The following is a 20,810-nucleotide window of genomic DNA, read 5'->3' on the forward strand; positions in this document are numbered from 1 at the left end:
AGTAAAACTCCTCTTTTGCCACCCTGATATAATTTGTTCTTTGGCATTAATTCCCAAGTGGCAACACAAGTAGTAAACCTTCTCAGAGAGTCACTGAAAAAGCAGTAATACAGGGCTCTTATGTTGTAGTTGTATTCAGACCTCTTAAGGGTTCAAGAGGGTAGAAGAGAAAGGTGACATTTTAAACTTTCCCCATCCCTAATATCACCCTTCTCTGTGCTAGCATGAACCAGAGCATCTCACAGCTATGTAGTCATGTAGAGATGGATTCTGGGAACTGAGAAAGGGGGAAAATGAACTTTTCTTCCTCTTGAAATGTCCCTGTATAATGCAGGGAGCTGATTTACTTTTAACTTCATGGCACACATTCCCAGGTACACTATCCCCCTCCCAGGATGTTTATTATAAGCTGATAGATGTTTTGAGAAGGTGAGACCCTGTTTTCTCTCTCATACACACCTCACCTCTGATCTTCTTCCATGCTCCAACTGAAACCTCAGTGTTCTACATGTCCTGTTAGCTGACAGCACCTTGCCAGCACATTCTGAGGGTTTAATTTACATTCTGTTTTTCATTTACAAACCAGTGTACTTCTATGCACTTAACGAGTCCTCTGGGTATGTAGAAATGTGTGGCTCTCTTCCTCTTCCAAACTAATAAGCACTCACCCACCTGAGTTTGCTATTCATACATGACCAGCAGGACATGTAGAATCCTTTCCTCTAAAATAAGTTCTCCTGTTTAGGGTCCCCGAGAGCTATTTCACTTTCCCCAGTTTTTCTTTTCCAATTGTTACTCTACATTCCATGGCTACTAAGCCTGCTCAGTCCTTGCTTGTGAGAGGGTTGCCCCCTTAGGCTTTTAAAAATTATTTCTTTTTTACTTCTGCAAATCTCAGTGTTCCTGCAGATGTGCTGATAACCGCCTCTGGTTGTTTAATGGTCCCATTTTGGCTACAATCCGTCAGCATTCAAAAGCCAAGTTCATGGCTAGGAGTGCTGACGACGACATTAGTACTCAGCAGTAGGATGTAATTTACAACACTTGGACAATTCTTAAAGATTTTTATACACACTCCCCCAATTTCTGCTCCTTTAATTGGAGTGTTTTGTTACTGCATAACTGAATCAAGCAATAGCTGTCAGCAAGTAAAGACATAGCTGCTCAATGCACTGTATTGCTTTTTAATTCTCTCTACTTTTAACCAAGTGATAATATTTTCAGCCGAACAGTTAGAAAGACATGCTCACTTCAGCAGCACATATACTAGAACAGTTAGACAGAAAAACAGAGCGAATGTGATAGGACCCAAAGGTTCAGTTGCGAGTTATATTTTCCACTTATCAATGAAATGCAAAGAGGTTGTAGTGATTGCAGCATGGTAGATTCCCAGAATTATTGGTCCTTTGAGGTTCTCAGCATGTAAATTTCTGAAAGGTTATACCAAATATTAAGATTAGCGATTTGTGAAAGTATGTATTTCCTATAATGTAAACATTGGCCCACATTTATGGACCATTAATCCATCTTCTGACGTGTCTTCATCTGTTATCATTTTGAGGCATGGATAGTCAGTTGTAGGCAAATATATTGGTTTCACTGCAGGTGTATTTTTTTAATTTATTTTTTTGACGTGATAATGTGCATCTGTTGGTGATAGTGTGGCTATAAATTATTTTAATTAAAATGTCATTGGAGTTTTCTTGGGCGTTGGATAAGAAAATATTTTATTCGTATATAGATTGTATGAACAAATCATGTTTTACAAAAAGAGAAACACATTCAGGATATTTTCTGCTCGGGATTTCTGCTCATTTGTACTTTCCGGGCACAATTCAAAGTGTTGGTGCTGACCTTTAAAGCCCTAAATGGCCTCAGTCCAGTATACCTGAAGGAGCGTCTCCACCCCCAACACTGAGGTCCAGTGCCAAGGGCCTTCTGGCAGTTCCCTCACTGCGAGAAGCGAAGTTACAGGGAACCAGGCAAAGGGGCTTCTCAGTAGTGGTGCTCACCCTGTGGAACGCCCTCCCATAAGAAATAAACAACTATCGGACTTTTAGAAGACATCTGAAGGCAGCCCTGTTTAGGGAAGCTTTTAATACTGGATGAATCATTGTATTTTAATATTCTGCTGGAAACCACCCAGAGAGGGGTGGGTATACATAAATTATTATTATTATTTATGGGCAGGGTATACATATATTATTATTATTATTATTATTATTATTATTATTTCCCCAAAACAAAATGCAATCAATCATTTGTTATAGAAGACATATTGGGTCTGCAATCCTCTACATGCCTTCTATGTTCAGTAGTGCTACCTGATCAGGAAGGTCTGGTATGAGGGCACTTCAGCATTTCACATCCATTTATTCCCAGGAAAACCTTGCATCCAGCTCGTAATGGCACAGTAATATGAAGATATTTTTCTAGTAGACAAAAGCATAGTATAACTGCTAGGGAGAAAGGCTGTGAATCTGGGCCCTGACATATGGCTCAGGGGTGTTAAACTCTTGTGTTCCTGTCACTTTGTCTCAAGATACTAGGACAAATCTTCCTGTCCTGTGCTTCTGTTATAAAATTAATTGGAGTTCCTTAAAAGGGCACCTGTTGTAAAGAGTTATATGGTTACAGTTTTTGGGACTTTTTTTATTTTAAAAGGCAATCCAGGGGGGCATACAATTATGTATGTATGGAGAAAGTGGACAGAGATAGGTTTGTCTTCCTCTCATAATACCATCTATTGAAGCAGAATAATAATTTATTATTTGTACCGCACCCACCTGACTGGGTTGCCCCAGCCACTCTGGGCGACCTACAGCATATATAAAGACATAATAAAACATTAAACCTTAAAAAGCTTCCCTATATAGGTCTGCCTTCTGATGTTTCCTAAATGTTATATAATTACAGTACTCGTCTCCTTAACATCTGGTGGGAGGGCATTCCACAGGGTGGGCACCACTACCAAGAAGGCTCTGTGCCAGATTCCCTATGAGACATTCTTAAAAGCTATTTGGATACTACTGTATTTCATTCTCACTATTAAGAAGAAACACTGGGCAACATCTGGTGCCCTTAATCCATTAACAGAAGGATTTATACTTCTGCAATGGAATGTTGTCTCCCCAAATCTTCTCCAGAGGATGGGGGGACCCCAGAACAGATTGGGGGGCAAAGAGGGAGGAGATGTGGAAAAGTCATGTTGTGCAAGTGTAGATCGTTGTGCTGATGGAACTTAGTCCTACTTTAGATACAATCCACTTTTAGGCTAGCCTACTCCTTTTGCACCACTTACCTGCTTTCAGTTCCAGATTGCTCTTTCTGTCTTAATTCCTTAACCTGGCCTCTGATAATCTGGCAATGCCCCCTATCAGGTTTTTACTCTCAAATCTGTGTCATCATGCTTTGAGAGTATTGTATCCTGGAATGGAAATTGATCAAGATTTCATCTGGTCGCATGGTGTCCACATGCCCCACCTCATGAGTAGTAAGCTATACTAAGGCAGAAAAAAAAGAGAGACAAGTGAATCACATAAACTAGATTGTCTGTACGTGTTTGCATTAGGTTAAATGTTTTGCCCTTTAAATGCTATTTAACTAAATAACATTGCTGAATAACATATGCTGGGAACAAACAACAAGGAGGGGGTGTTGCTTTCATGAATGGCTTGTGGTGGAGTTCCTGGAAGCATCTGTTTGGCTAGTTTTTAGAAAAGGATTCAGAAGTAGATGGATATAAGAAAGAACTTGAGCAAAACCCTGCTGGATATCTACTCTACTCTAGCATTGTGTTTCAACAGTGGCCAAGCAGATGCTTCTGGGAAACCCTCTCTCATTGTTTACCTCCCAGCAACTGGCATTCAGAGGCAAATTTCCATTTATTCCATTAGCCTGCAGGCTAATACCCATCAACAGACCTGTCCCCCAGAACTGTATTCAATTCCATAAATTAATTATGTATTCATCCAGCTTAAATATGCTGTCAACCAACTTCATTGGGTGGTGCATGAGTTCTAATATTATTATACATATTTTTTAATAAAGCTCTAACATAATACTCACAAGCTGTCTTTTTTCCAAAAGTGACACTTTGGCATAGAAAAAATACACTTTGGCCACCACCTCTCTCTCTTTGGCATAGAAAAAAGACTTTGGCCACCACCTCTCTCTCATCTGATCCAACTGGATTCTTACACTCCTAAATTATTGCCCCTTTCCTTTAAGGCCCCTATGTACAGCTATTTTTCCTTCTATGGTCATTGTTGAATAAGACATAGCATGGCATTAATTGTTGCTGGACCAAAAGTTACACTTAACATGGGCAGCTGCTTGGAATGGGGTACCATGTTGAGTGCTTTCTGTCAGAGGTTCCCTGTTCTTGGCATAGAAACTCACAGTGTGATAGTAGTGATCCATGTGATAAGTAGTTCTTACTGTTGTTGTTGTTGTAAACATTTATTTATATAGTGCCATCAGTGTACATGGCTGCATAGATAATTTAAACAAGAACTTCTACCCCAAAGGACATACAGTCTAAAAACTGTGCTGTCCAGAATGGAGATAAATGTAAACCAGCCCTGTGTTGATTAATATCCTTAGTCAGTTAAATGTGTGCTCTGACCATTAAAAAGGAAATAATGTGTTTAGGTACATTAAGTGCTTCAATTACAGTACTTTTCTTTTGTCTACTCAGTGCACTAGTACTTGAGAAGGGACTATAACACAAAACTGTGCCAAACCTAGTTCGTTCAGCAACTGTAACAAATGTGTTTTCACATCATTATCTTTCTCACTTTTGCAGTCTAAACAAGTGTATTCACTGTTTCTACAGAAATGAAAAGCATATTGTGCTTTAGTTCATGTTTCCTTGACTAAAGCAAGATACTGTTACATAATGGCTTTCATGTGGACTCCCTCCCCCTTTTATTCCGATTTTATGAAGTTAAGGTACCACAGCAAACTTTCTGCTGTAAATCATATTTATCTATTTCCTCTTGAAATGCCTAGACCCATTTGGCATTCTTTTAATCCAGAACACTAGCACTTGCAATAAACGAACCCATTCATCACAATGGTTTTGGAACTATTGTTGGCAGTAAGTACAGAGTAAATTCTATGATTTTGCCGGGAAGCTCTAATGCATTGCATTAACATGCTACCTTGGAGGAATTTTTTTTAAAAAAGAAGGAAATTACATAAAAGTATTTTGATTTATTTTGTTGGAGCATTTGTATTCTTTTGTAGGCAGAAGCTTTTCTGCCTTGCAAGCTCCCAGACAGCACATAAAACAAGCTCTTTTTATACATATTTCCTATGTGCCCTGCCAATATAGGATTCTTTGTTGCAATTGTGTTTGGCAGTCACTGAAGAATTTACTTTCGCTTTTGGTGAAAGGGGAGTCGATTCTTTATCCTTCAATACTATTAAATATTGCTGGTCCCAAGTCCAAGTAGCTTGCAAACATCATCATAGTCTTCATGAGAGCAGCCCTGTGTTCTTTAGTTTCTTGTAGCTAGAAGCAAAAGGTGACTTGGATGAATGTAGAGAAGGAAGAAAACAAGACAGGGAGCTTGGCAACAGTGTGTAGCAGTGAAGTTGCTGGGAACAATCATGTTGGAAGTGCAACAGCTGAGATCATTCCATGTGTGACTTAAGGGTTAAATTCTGCTATCAAGAAGTCAGTTAACCAAGAAGGGATGGTGGAGCAGCCAAGCAAAGTGGTGCGATTTTTGCTAAGGAAGCACACGACTGGATTGGCTGTGTTGTTCTGAGATTATTTTCCTTTGCTGTAAAGCTATTGCAGGTATCAGCACTGCCAGAAGAGGAGTTCACTCTTGGGTACTCCTGGACCCAGCTTTGCTACTTAGGAAACTGGTGGTGACCATTGTGTATGTGGAGAAGGGCTTTTAACAGTTAGGTCAGCTCTGTTTCCTTCTGAAAACCAAGCGTCTTGCCACTCTCACCTATGTCTTTGAATAAAAGCAAGAAATTGCACACAGAGAGAAAGATAGCAACCCTGAAGCAGCTGTGGCCAGACATACGCAGTGGACTCTTTTCCCTATGAAGGGACAAGCAAATGTTTGTAGGATTTTAAGCACCAATAAATTTCTGTGGAAGAATGAACTCTTGCCTATGGAAATCACTGAGAGATAAAAGGCTAAGGTTTGGCTGGGAAGTCGGGAATCATGTAGAAACACAAGAGGACACCTGTTGTTTATCTTCATGATTCATTGCTCTGGCATGGTCTCCTTTCAGTCAACCTCTACACGGCACATATAATTCTATTAAGTCTTCATATCCACTGTGACTGGACTGTTCAATCACTCCTAAAGGAGAAATGCACCTCAATTATCCGGTCCTCAGAGGAAGCTGCCTGTCACAAATTTTTAGCTTTAGCTTGCTTGCTTCCAATCATAGTGTAGGCTCCTCTAAGGATGGGTAATATTTACACCTTGTAAAAGTAAACCACCCTAGGTGTAACAGTGAATTGTGCTTTCCATCTCAAAACAGAAAAAGTGTGCCTTGCTTATCAGAAGTCTGAGAAACAATATAATCTTCCTTAGGTTCACAAGTGCAGAAGAAAGAAGCAAATGGATATATAATAGAGCATTTATTGCTTGTAAGACTGTTACTAAACAAGACGAATGTAGTCCATATGTTATGGCAGCCTCATGGCTCTAGCATTCATTTTTAGCATTACTCCCTCTCAGGGGTTTCATGTCCTTTATTATACTATTCAATTACTCAAGCACCAATTTGCTCTTTTGATATTGTGGCCCATTGGTTTGTTTCAATAGGCGTTGTCCCTTGTAGTTCATTTTCCTGGGCAATCAAGGGCTGTACAACACACATTGATCACTCAATTGCCTATCAAAAATATGCTAAGATCAAGAAGCCTAATTAGCTGGAATGAGATTTCTGATGAAGCTCAATTTCAGAGGCAGTGGAGTGCCTCATTTCCTTAATATGCAGTTTTCAAATCATGTAGTCCTCTGTTTTGTAATACTGTAAAGTAAGTAGCATGGAGATTGGACTTCATTCATTATTATCATTGACAAGGATGTTATTATCTTAAGTCAGAAGTAGGAAAACTTGGTCTGTTTGAGGGCCACGTTCCCTTGTGGACAATCTTTTTTAGGTGTTGGGACCATAAAGTAGGCAGAGCAACACATGCAAAATTGGCCCTTATACAGTATGCTACTTTCTGCAGACACTCCTTATTGTCTAGCTAAGTGTTATCAGAGTTCACAGACACAATCCAGCCAGGGGGGTCACGAAGCAGGGTTTTGCTTTTTTGCAACTCTGGGTTCTGGTGCAGGCAGAGGGGTTGAATATATGTGTGTGTGTGTGTGTTTATATATTATATACAATATATTAACTCCTGAATATGAATTTCTATTCAAAGGTTCTTATATATAGAAAGAAATAGAAACTTGCCAAATGTAAGACATATTCTGTCTTTTGGTATTTCGTAATAGTGTGTATTGTGTAGCTGGAACCTTAAACCTTATGCTCTTTGATGAAGGATATTGAACATTTAGACATATATTAACTTCTGCTCTTTGATGTCTGTTTCATATGTGAGATCAGCCACCAATACTATATTAATCTCACAAACAAGTCTGAAGGGAAATAACCCAAATGTCTTTTTTAAAAATAGCTTTTTTAAGAATAATGAGAACAATGTTTTCAAACATTTTACATTTTACTGTTAGAGAAATGCAATGCTGTATGCTTTAAAATTCTTATAGCACCACTCCCACACTTCAGTTTATCCATTTTGATATCATTAGTAGTTCAGCCCTGAGAACTTTGTCATTGATTTCAATGAGAGGTGAATTGCACATGAGAGTGAGCACATCTAAAATGCCAAAAAATGCTTTGTGTTAAGAAGGGGTAGTAGTGGTGAATTTTCAGTAATTCTGCATGTGATATCCTGAAGGCTATTGCATTTTTTATTCAATGAATTTATACATAGCCTTTACATTTTTAAAAAATTGTAACTTCTTTAATGCCCCTGGGTGATAGCCAACCATGTATGAATAACATTTGATATCACCCAACTTCATTAAAATACAATACAATTATACAGTATTGTATAATTGCATTGTATTGTATTGTACAATTATACAATACAATACAATTATTAAATACAATAAAATGCAATACAATACAATTACTAGTTACAATCTCACTAAACCAACAGAACACAGCACAGATCAATGTAACAACAATGAATATCTCAAAAGCAGCACTGAAATTCATTACATCAAATAATTTTAACCTGTCACCTAAAACAATTCAGAATGGGTGCCAGACAAATGTCACTTGGAAAGGTATTTTGCTTCTAGGGTACAGAAAACTTTCTCCAGTTGCCACATGTCTGACTTCTGAAGTTTGGACTCAAGACAAAAGGTATCAAAAGAAGATATTGGTTATTGGACAGATTCATATGGGAGCAGAATGTTAGAAGGATGCTGGAATGAAATTATGTGGTTTTAGCAGTAATGTTATAAAGGAGTATGTAAAAATGGGTTGTTAACAGGTGAGAATGTAAAGTTACAATATATTAAGATAAATGATTAAAAAAAAAAGATGGAAAGGATTTGCTGAATTAACTAACTGAACTAGAATACGAAAAAGGGAGGTGTGAGGAGGTCAAGGAAACAAGTAAATGAAAGATAAGCTATGGAAAAATTGATTTGTTTTTAATTGTTTTTACTTTTTAGTATTTAGTATTTTTTGTTTTATTATCTTTTTCTTATTTTTGTAATTTTTTGAAATTTCAATAAATATTACTTTTTAAAAAAAGATTCATATGGGAGCAGATAATCCTTAGTTACCTAGTTCCCATGTTGACAGGAACACACAAAAGCAAACTGAGTAAGACATTGATGCTCAAGCAAGTCTTCACTGGAAAAACAGTTTATTCTCCTTCCCCTCCAGATTTATCAAAGAGCTATTCTGGGTGAGTGGGGGTCAGTCCAGGGTTGTTGATGTTGTTATAGTTTGTGTGCTGTGGGTTAAACCACAGAGCCTAGGACTTGCCGATCAGAAGGTTGGCGGTTCGAATCCCCGCGATGGGGTGAGCTCCCGTTGCTCAGTCCCTGCTCCTGCCCACCTAGCAGTTTGAAAGCACGAAGTGCAAGTAGATAAATAGGTACCACTCTGGCTGGAAGGTAAACGGCATTTCCGTGTGCTGCTCTGGTTCGCCAGAAGCAGCTTAGTCATGCTGGCCACATGACCCGGAAGTTGTATGCTGGCTCCATTGGCCAATAAAGTGAGATGAGCACCGCAACCCCAGAGTCGGTCACGACTGGACCTAATGGTCAGGGGTCCCTTTACCTTTTTTACCTATGCTGAGGTTGCAAAATGCAGTTCACCTGCAATGGTGAACAAATGAACTGCAGCCATTGCACATGCCATTTACTAATATATTTCTGGTACCCCATCCCTCTGACTGGGTTGCCCCAGCCACTTTGGGCAGCTTCCAACAGAGTGGAAAAGAACACGACACAATATCAAACATTAACAGCTTCCTGAAACAGGGCTGCCTTCACGTGTCTCCCAAAAATCACATAATTGTTTATCTCTATGGCATCTGGCCCGAGGGGAATCCACAGGGTGGGTACAACTACCTGCTAAGTTGGAGCTCCAGGAGCTCCTGGTAACATGGCCCCCATAGATAGGAAATAGCCTCTTTTAGGGACAGCAGATTATGGACTCCAGTGCAGAAGAAGAGCCCCCCAATCATCGTGAGTCAGGCACTAGTAGAGCAGATCATCTGAGTTATCTGAAGGGACAAGCTTTCAATTGCCCAAGACTCCATATTCATTTATTCTCTCTTGACTGAGACAACAATAGACTCTCCAGGAGATGACAGAACTCCAGAGGTGTACTAGATTAAAGGCCAGCTGTGGGTTAAACCACAGAGCCTAGGGCTGGCCGATCAGAAGGTTGGCGGTTTGAATCCCCGTGACGGGGTGAGCTCCTGTTGCTCAGTCCCTGCTCCTGCCAACCTAGCAGTTTGAAAGCACGAAGTGCAAGTAGATAAATAGGTAGCACTCTGCCGGGAAGGTGAATGGCGTTTCTGTGTGCTGCTCTGGTTCACCAGAAGAGGCTTAGTGATACTGGCCACATGACCCGGAAGCTGTATGCCCGCTCCCTCGGCCAGTAAAGCGAGATGAGCGCCGCAACCCCAGAGTTGTCCGTGACTGGACCTAATGGTCAGGGGTCCCTTTACCTTTACCTTTAAGGGAATGGTATTTTGACATACCCAGACCTATCTATGTTCTTCTCCAGAGATTTGCAGAACAGGGGGGTGGTTTTCCCCCAATAAGGAGCTGTCCATAATACTGAAGTTCATGTATCTGGCCACCTTCCTGCCTTACTGCTTCATTCCCTTGTCATACTTCAACTATGGTCCAGGCATCTGCTTTCAAGTCACTGCTGATTGCTCCTTCCAGGTGACCTCTGTCTCTGCCCAGTCCCTGAGGACTGTGATTAGCAGGAGAGGCTGTTTGTGTACCCCAAATAACCAGGCAACTAGGGTTGATTTGGAGTGGCTTTTCAGGTTATGAAGTCAGCTTGTGCCATTGTCAAGGCATATTGAGATGGAGCAGAGACTGTTAGTGCTTTCAGAACTCACAGGGTTAAAGAGTTCTGTGTGACGTCCCTCAATTCCTGTCGCGTGACTCAGAAAGAGGGAGGAGTTGTTTCTCACTGTTCCGTCCCTGTTTCTCGAGGGAGACGGTGGCCATGGCTGCTAGCAGCCCAGGAGAATCTGAGAAATGCTGAGCTGTAAATATTCTGCTGCAATAAAGGACTGATAAATAAATAAGCACACTAACGCTTCGTGTGTTTGGATGGTTTTGAAGCAACAGTTGTTCTGCTGTGTTTTACTCTGCAAACTTGCGGCTGCCGGAGGAGGACCTGAGCAGAGGTCGCGACGGAAGAGTGCCGGACAGCCATAGAAGGAGTTGCGCTTAATTGGGGCCGTAAATTAATTAAGCCTAATTATTCTCAGAGAGACTACCTAATCTTCTCAGTTGCCTCCTTTTTTCATAAGCTTAAATGCAGTCATTTCCCACTACCTTGAATTTTTTTGTGAATCGAAACCAAGCTGACGGGGAAACACCCAGAGCTCAAGAGCGAAGGGGATGGACAGGTTTGCATACCTTTCATTTTGATGGACTGGTGCCACTTTTAATCACAGTGCACTCCAGTCACCATGATTTAGGGAAGAGATGTTGAAGTAAGAAGAAGAAGAAGAATTTGGATTTGATATCCCGCCTTTCACTCCCTTTAAGGAGTCTCAAAGTGGCTAACATTCTCCTTTCCCTTCCTCCCCCACTGTGGGACAAGCTTTCAATTGCCCACTGAGAGACTTCAAAGAAGTGTGACTGGCCCAAGGTCACCCAGCAGCTGCAGGTGGAGGAGCGGAGACGCGAACCCGGTTCCCCAGATTAGGAGACTACCGCTCTTAACCACTACACCACACTGGCTCTAAGCATGTGAGTCATCATTCTGCTGCAAGTTTTGGCTGTGAGTGTAGGGTAAGCATTATTGGAGTGCCCTGCTTCTTCTCCTTTCCTTTCAAACTTGAAGGATTATTCTCCAAATAACAACAGAAAGAAAGTGGAAATGTGTGGAAGTTTTGGAATTATGGATTCTGAATCAGCCAGGAAACTGGGTGGCTTGTTTGTGTATTGAACAAAACCCACAGCCTTTTGTTCATGGTAACCTCATCAGAGGAACAAGAGGGTTCTTGATGGAACATTAGTGTTCAGGGACCTACTTGACCATCAGTAAAGCAATAGATGGTTAGCTTGTGTGTTCAAAATTTATTCCCATCCCTCATAATCACCCAGATGGATTTTAAAAGAAACACAGGTTCCTTTATTTGCTTTCTGAACGATTAGGCCCTATTGAAGTCATAATTTTATGCTTTTGTCTGCAACCAAAAGAGCTGGAAACTTTTAAAAAGACCTTGGAGCGTCCTGCTATTTTCAGTTTTTTCAGAAATTCATCTCGCTGGCAGTCTTCAAAGACAAGTGAACTAAAAGTGGAACAGCTTTCCTAGCCAAACAATAAATTGGCACAAGTACCCCAGCAATCACCCAGCTTTCTAGTGATTCCATCTGAGCCCATCTGTTTTCAGAAACAGAGGCAAACTTAGCAGCTCCTGAGATGTTGCAAAAAAGATTTTTGAAAGGAAAGACAAAACATTCTGTACTCTAGTCTTCTGCATGGATAATGTGACACTTAAATTATTCTTTCTAGTTAGACTGCTGTATCCTCAGGAGGTTAATGGGAAGTTTTATTTTTAAATAACTGACAACTACATCAGCAAAAATGATTTCAGAGCTTCAGACAATGCATTAGTCATAATTGTTAGAAATTATAAAAGAGGGAGTTCAGTACACTGAAAGCATCTCAAACTTCACATTGAAAATCATATGCATTTTGTAAGAAGGATGTCTTCAGCCTATGAGTTACTTCATTCAGTTGTTCATTTAGGGCAGTTTTGTTAGGCACACAAGGCTGTGTGACTAGGCCATGCCCACCGGCCACTCAAGTAATCACATAGGACATCAAGCCCAGGACAGACAACTGCAAAGGAACAGTCAGGCACCTCCTGATTATTACTTTTCAGATGTGGCTGGCATTCAGCATTCAGCGCCAATACAAGCCATACTGCTTGTAACAGACATCAGATCTGCTATGGAAGTTGGATTGGAAGATTTAGCTACTTTTGGATCTGGCTCTCTGCCTGAAAGTGGTCTCCCACCTCCCTTACAGACTGGACAGGACACAGGGAAGACAATTCCATACGGACAATAAAGAACATTCTGCTCTTAGATTTTAGAAGGTTAATCACTTGAAAAGCAATGACAAACCTAGACAGCATCTTAAAAAGTAGAGACATCACCTTGCCAACAAAGGTTCGTATAGTAAAAGCTATGGTTTTCCCAGTAGTGATGTATGGAAGTGAAAGCTGGACCATAAAGAAGGACGATCACCGAAGAATTGATGCTTTTGAATTATGGTGCTGGAGGAGACTCTTGAGAGTCCCATGGACTGCAAGAAGAACAAACCTATCCATTCTGAAGGAAATCAGCCCTGAGTGGAAGGACAGATTGTGAAGCTGAAGATCCAATACTTTGGCCACCTCATGAGAAGAGAAGACTCCTTGGAAAACCCCCTGATGTTGGGAAAGATGGAGGGCACACAAGGAGAAGGGAACGACAGAGGACGAGATGGTTGAATAGTGTTCTCGAAGCTACCAGCATGAGTTTGACCAAACTGCGGGAGGCAGTGGAAGACAGGAGTGTCTGGTGTGCTCTGGTCCTTGGGGTCGGACACGACTAAATGACTAAACAACAAAAATCACTTGAAGCATGCTTTGTACTTACATTTGCCCCTATTATTTACATTTGAAGCCACTTGTACATTATAAACTCTCTAGGCAGCCACTATTGTATGGAATGGCTAATATGCTTTCAGAAAGTTCTTCTCACATATGTTTATTTAAATATATATTTGAACTCCAATCATTCATCCCAGTTTTTAGAGAGTAGCAATATGTCTGTAAAGAAAATAAAGTGTGCCGGTGTGTTTGTATGTGTGGACAGAAATAATTTTTGTACTGAATTCTGTATCATTAATAAACCAAAAGAGGTTCAATGAAAGAAGTTAGATTGCCCATACTGTTGTATGATACGCATGTACAAATGTTTGGGTCTTCAGTACAAAATCCCAAACAACTGGCATTTCAATCACTTAGCATCAGCTACAGACTGACTTCTACGCTACAAATTAAGGTAAAATTGAGTGTACCATGAGAAAATGTCATACCTCAGGGGGGGAAAGGAAGCTGAACTCTCACCAAAACATTGTTATAAAGAGGAGGAGGAATTTAATTACAAGAGCTTGTTGTTTATGAGCTCTGGCAGTCTGAAAATTGCGCAGCCCTCTATCAGTAACCTTTTGAGCTTATGTCTTTAGCAATACATAGGAAAGCCACTTGTATTTTGAAAAGGTAACATTTTCTTTGAGTGCATTTGAGGGCACAGAAGAATTAGAGTCCAGAGCAATAGTCTTGCTCATTGTTACTTCCAGCAACTGTGATGCCAACTTTCTCCAATCAGATGCAATAGAGAAGGATGACACCACTATATATACAAGTAACCCAAGAATCAAAAGGAAATGGGAGTTCCTTAATAGTGTGCTGCACTAAAGCCCTATCACCTTTTTATTCTTTGAGTTATTTCTGCCCAAAGGCACCACCAAAAACACCTGAACTCCATTTTATTACAAAAATTACTATTAAAACTTACAGAAGGTAATCAAGAAACAGGCCTCCTTATGACTAAGAACTCTGAGAATTAGATTGCTCAAGATCTGGACCAAGTTACCTGAGAGACCACCTTCCCCTTTATAGACCTTAGATCATCTAGGGAAATTGTGCTTTTGGTACCACACCCTACAGAATTTCCATAATGAAAGAAGACATGGACAAACAGTTTGCAAGGGAGGAGCCCATACACTTTGCTTTGCATGTTATTGCAATGTGATGAGGAGTCCCAGCGCTTTTGGAGTTTTTCAGAGACCCATTGAGACCTATACAAATGATGTGAATATAGATTGTTGAACATGCCCCCTCCTCCAATTGTACAGTAATTTGGAGAGATGCAACTTTCTGTAATCTCCTGGATGTGTGACCAAGCAGTCTGCAGAGTTTATGAATAGTTCCTGCTGCATAGCCAACTGGTTCTTTAGCAACAACAAAATAAGGGGTCAGTTCAGGATGTTCAGTTCAAGATCTGGCCTAAACTCAGGTATGGGATGGTGACAGAGAAGAAAGGTGGTATCCAAAACAAAGCAAGTCTAATAACATCTCATTCTAAATCCAGGAGGCTTTGCACATTGTCTTGAAATATAACAGTCCAGATTGTCAGTGACATTTTCACATTCCATTATAACAGCATAAGTGGTGGTACTGGGGGAACCCTGAAGGAACATTTCAGAAATTGGCAAGTATGACTCCATGTCACTAAATTCAAGCTGCATTAAGCGCAAAATACTGGCCTCATTAATTTCAAAGGGACTTAATGTGTTTTTAATCTTCTCTAGAGTGTGGCTTTTGACTTCTGTTTGCTTTTATTAGCAACTTTAGTTGTGAAAATGCCTGGCCCCTTTTAAATCAGGAACCATCACAGAAGGAATTTTGTAAATGGAAGGTACATGTTCTCAATTTGCCATCGAGGGGAGACCTGAAAAAGAAACAGTATGACTGCTGATTAATTTTTCATATGATCCTGGATGCTATACAGAATAGAAAATAGGATTTAAAAACACACTGGCATGGATCCAGAGATGTTTTGCAGGAGCGGAAAGGCTCTTTGCATGCACAAGGCAGCCCTGCTGACTTTCCTCAGCCTGCTGCAACCCTTTCATGCCCCATCACACCCCATTCCAGAGGGTCCCTTGGCAATGTGTGAGTGGCCACTCTACTTTATGGTAGAGCCAATAGCAGCTGGTGAGGCTGGGTGGGTGCAGCTACATTGCCTTCCTTACGTCCCAATAGTGCACATTGCTGCTACTTACCAAGATGGGGAAGGGCAAGGCAGTGGGGAGCTTGGTGTGGTGCGGCTGCAACCATGGAGCCAATCCAGTGCTTCCACCTGCTGTGCCCACATCATGCAGTGCTCCCCCACTGCCTTGTCCTTCCTCCTTTTCTTCTTGTTAACTGTGGTAGCATTGTGCAGCATTGAGAAGCTGGGTCTTCAGCGGAGCCCCATTCACACCACCTCGCTGGCCACTACTGCAAAACACCTTTGGCAAGGTATCTCCACAATAAATTTATTGTAGTTTATCAAAATCTGTAGCCCTGATTCTTTCTATTTAAGGTCAGACAATGCAACATTGAATAGTGAATGCTTCATGATAATCTCCGTTTCAGCCAATGACTGAAAATTCAACAATTAGGCTAATTTATTTAAGTGCGGTAATTACTATAAAGAGATTCACTTTGAAGTGATTAAAGCAGCAGTCTGACACCTCCTTTCTAAACTTAATGAATCATGAAAATGAATCAAATGGGTTTTAAGTAAAAATGCCCGTGCGTTATCTGCTCCCAACTTTAATGGAGTGACCATAAAAATCTATACCTTATTATGAACCAATGCACATTGGGTACACGAGTGGCTTCATCAAGAGTGTTACTGTGTGCCTTTGTCTACAGGTGCATGTGCACGCACAAGTATTCATGTACCCAAACAATACATGTATTTTCAGGTCTTGAGCTCAGAGCTGCAGCATGCCACAGAACAAAGGAAACTTATAATAGCACTAGTTATCAGGGAATTAGCAAGCAGATAAGAGACAAGTATTAGACGAAAAGAATTAACAAGTTTATTGCAAAAACAGAAAGAGAGAGTGATTGATATGTATGGTGTTAAGAAATAAAAGAATGCAATCATCTTGTACTGGCAACTTTTACTGCAATGCACTCTATATGGATTACTGTATTGGGGCGTCCTTTGTGCTTGCTCTAGGAACCGCAACTTGTGCATTATGCTGCAGCACAATTGCTGACAGGCATGAGACCCTGTCAGCATATTACACCTCTGCTCCATTTGCCTGCACCAGCTGCCAATTTTTTACCAGGTCTGATTTAAAGTGTTGCCATCCGTATAGAAAGCCCTTTGGAAAAAACCTAAGAAGCTACCTTATACCTTAAATCTAAGATAGTTCTTGGTATGAGCTTTCGTGTGCATGCACACTTCTTCAGATACCAATTGCTGACAGGCATGAGACCCTGTCAGCATAGGTGCATGCACACGAAAGCATGCACACTTCTTCAGATACCAATTGCTGACAGGCATGAGACCCTGTCAGCAAGTGTGCATGCACCCGAAAGCTCATACCAAGAACTAACTTAGTTGGTCTTTAAGGTGCTACTGGAAGGAATTTTTTTTGTTTTGACTATGGCAAACCAACACGGCTACCTATCTGTAACTTAAATCTAAGAGTTGATTGTCTGTTAAACCTTTGGCAGTTTCAGCCAGTTTTAATCACTGGTGGCTTTGATTTGTTGGTAGTGATTGATTGCTGTCATGTTGTTGTTGTTTTACTTTAAATACATTGTATATTCCTTTCAATTACATTTGGGAAAAGGGAGAATATAAATAAATATATAAAATAATAATATTTCAAATAATAAATGCAAAAAACATCAGCGCAAGTGGCTAGTGTGTGTGTGTGTGTGTGTGTGTGTGTGTGTGTGTATCCCCACCCACCCACATATAGCAGTCTCAAATTGTACAAAAGAGAAATATTAGCTCACATTACTTTTAGGAATGAGTTTCCACACTTATCATTATGCCTGCACCCAGGGATATACATATATTCATGATTTGAAAGTGTTAGTGATCACTTCATTCTACCACTCTTGCAAGTTTCACGTAGTAATCTTATTTCTGCAGTGGAGGGAGAGACTGGCAATCATTCTGCTGACTTGACTAAAACTGTCACTTGCATTAATCCTCAGTTTGAACGTGCACTAAAAACAGAACAGCGACAGCTGAAATTTTTCTTTTAAAAGCCCTTTCTATCTAAATTTAGAAACGCCTGTGTCGAGTCTCACAGGGATCATTACACATACTGCCAGGGTGTCCATAAATAACCACGACAGCTCCCCTGGTAACAACACATAACACACGCTCTGGATTGCTGGGAATTCAGTGCTCCCTGTGCAGCTGGGATCCTCTCAGCTGTCGAGGCTTAATTTTTAAAGGCAATTTCACCTCACTGGCCTAGATAAAATTATAAAAAGAGCTGTGAAATGTTTTAGCTGTGGAGGTTTTTTAGCTGTTGCTGGGTGTCCTTTTTATTATATTAGGAAGATGGCAGCTAAATTCTTCCACTGAAACAAAATAATGTGAAATCTGGGCATCAATCAAAGGGAGTATTTGTGGGCGCAGAGGAGGTGTGCCAATGGGCAGCTGTTCTTTGTCAGCCTATGGTCAACTTTTGTTCCTATGGAGATTTAATAGATGCATGGATTTTTATAGTGCAAAGTGACATTATCTTTCTCCCCTCTCTCTTTCCCAAACTTTCTCTCTTTCTATCTCTCCCCCTTCCCCCCTTCTTCCCTCTGTTCTTTAGGTGGGAGAGTTCAGAGCTCATGCAGCTGAATGGACAGCCAATGTCACGGCAGAGTTCAAAGAAACACGTAGACGCCTGAGTGTGGAGATTTACGACAAGTTCCAGCGGGCTACCTCCATCAAAAGGAAGCTCTCTGCAGAAATGGCAGTGAACCACAGCCAAGACCTGACTCCTTGCAAGAGAACCTTGTCTGTCAACCACCTCACCAGCGAGAAAGACCTCTTGCCTGCCATCACAAAGACGGACAGCATTTATATGAATGGCTTGACTCCTCACTGTGCAGCAGAAGAGATTGCTGTCATTGAAAACATTAAGTAGCACTGACTTTGAATCCTGATCTTTTAATAAGAAGAAGCCTACGGTTTAGACTTTACCTTGTAGTTCCTGATATTTTTCCCCCTTGTCCATAACTGATGCTAATAGCATTATTTTTATCATGTGCATGAATTCCAACAGAAATCCACCCACAATAAGGATTCAGAGTCACCATCGTATCTCTTGAAAGACACAAAATGAATGGCACTTCTGTCATTGACAAATGCTGGAACAAGCAATGTTTGATGCCTTTTTTGTGCCCAGACTGTTTCTTCATCTCTCCTAATGTGCCATAAGGCGTTAAGAATGAATACTGCTGGTTTAGGTTAACAATGTAGCTTTGAGGGATCAGTCCTTAAACTTTTCAGGGTCTACCTTACCAAGCCTAGGAACGGACCATGTACGGACTACAATCTATATGTAAATGGCAAGAAAATCTTATGCAGCCTTTTACCTAAGAAATTTTTGTCAGTGCCTTATCTTTTAAAGAAACAGAACCTCTATAACTCTCATAATGGTTTTTTGTTTGTTCGTTTGTTGGTTGGTTCTTGCATGAGTAACATTATCTCATTTTGATATTTCATCTAGACCATAACAATCATGTTTTAAGGGTGTCTAAAGCTGAGGATACCAGCATTAAGAAACTGATGCCAAATCCAAAAACATCAAAGCACCGCTTCTAAGTCTAGCTTTAAAGGCACTGCAATTACCAGGGTTGCAAAAGGTGTCTCCCTGCAAGTAGGTTTTTTTCCCTTTTATTATTACTCAGGTGCAGAGTATGTACACTCAACAGACCTGTAGAATTCATGGATCCATTTCAGGCCTTGTTACTTAAGCCGTCGTTGGCAGTTCAGTCCCATGCATCATATACCAAAAATCTTCAGTTTTGTATTATTAACCGATTTGATAGGTAAGATTAACTTGGTGCAATCAAAAGACTCATTTTACACAGAAACAACATGAAACAATCCTGAATTATCAGCATTTCTATTAAACACCATGCTGCTGGCAGATAAGGATTTGAAATTTTCATTGTTTTAGCCACGTCATGCCATACGCTATTTTAGCACAGGGATCCTGCCTGCTGATTGCTTTCCTGAATGTTACATCGTACGCTTTTGCCCATTCTGGAGCTGGGATTAAAAGTGGGAATGCAGCTGAAACTGGCATCACTGTGACTTTCTACATCGAGAATATAGACGGTATCTGAACACAAATGCAGGCGTGAAAAACAGTTGACCAATAGCACAATCTGAATATAATTGAATATTTGGGTAGAATAGGCTGATACACAGATCTGAAACCAATCCTTGGGATTTCTTTAATTGTTTTAAAGAAGGAAAAAAACATTAATTTTATAGCCTCTTGTGTCTTTTGTTTCTAAGTGTGTGCAAGATTCAGAAGGAATGCAGGATTTTTAAATAACGGAATGGATTGTCGTTTATTTTCCTTCACCGTTTTATTCTATTTCATCCTGGCTGTATATAAAACAAATATAATACCCCTTAAGAGATTAATAGGCAGCCTGATCCTCAAAGCATAACTATGATGCAAACTTCGTCGAAATCAGAGGCTTGCATCTGTAGAGCTGTTTGAGGCCTGCATCCTTGGCTCTGATTATCTAAAGCCAAATGGGACTTCAATTGGACACAATTCAAGTAACAAATCCATTCTGTCTGATTACTGAATAGCATTATGAACTATGAATGTTAAATGTACGGATGCTTCATCTTCTTTTCTAACAAATCTAAGTTGTCAATGTAAATAGCAATCAATGAAGAGTTAATGAGAGTGTACATCTCAAATCAGCAAAGTTCCATTAACTATGACCAGGCCAGGCTCATCAAAGGAAAGGCCCCTCCCCACCATTTCTCCCAGCACAGTGTTCTGAATGTTGACATGGTAAGAAAGGTTCTCTTGCCATGCATAAACTGTGAATTGTAATGAAAATGAAAATAATAAAGTTTTTAATTAAAACATGCCTTACCGAGTTTCCTGTTTGTCACCATTAAAACCCTGAGAAATCTGTTGTATAAGTAGCACGGCTGTTAGGGTAGCTTTGCACCAAGTTACAGCCTTAATTTTGGCAAACAAAACTAATTATATAAAATAAGACGTCCTCTTAGCACCAACTTGTTTCTTCTTCAGTGAAAAAAAATGCACTTGCTGCTATTGCCTTATGTTTCTCTTAAACACATTGGCTATGATATAGTGAGTTCAGCTACACCGAAGAGATTGGGTGCATGTAGTTGCTCTTTATTTTCTGTTGCTACATATCAGGCCCAGCTTTGAATTGGTTTTGCAAGCTCTTTTTCAGA

The 20,810-nt window shown here is 40.3% G+C and overlaps 1 protein-coding gene across 3 annotated transcripts in view; it reads left to right on the forward strand.

The window, feature by feature from the left end:
• The window catches only part of KCNK2 (potassium two pore domain channel subfamily K member 2), a 139,021-nt gene extending 118,548 nt beyond the window's left edge, over positions 1-20,473 (forward strand). For all 3 annotated transcript variants that reach the window (XM_081904233.1, XM_081904234.1, XM_081904235.1), the window contains exon 7: positions 18,178-20,473. In XM_081904233.1, the coding sequence (XP_081760359.1) occupies positions 18,178-18,495 (318 nt within the window). In that variant the 3' untranslated portion in view covers positions 18,496-20,473. The remainder of the gene's footprint in view (positions 1-18,177) is intronic.
• The last annotated feature ends 337 nt before the right edge of the window (positions 20,474-20,810 follow it).

The sequence above is a fragment of the Podarcis melisellensis genome (genome assembly GCF_964234715.1).
Source record: "Podarcis melisellensis genome assembly, chromosome: 3".
In the NCBI taxonomy this organism is placed as follows: Eukaryota; Metazoa; Chordata; class Lepidosauria; order Squamata; family Lacertidae; genus Podarcis; species Podarcis melisellensis.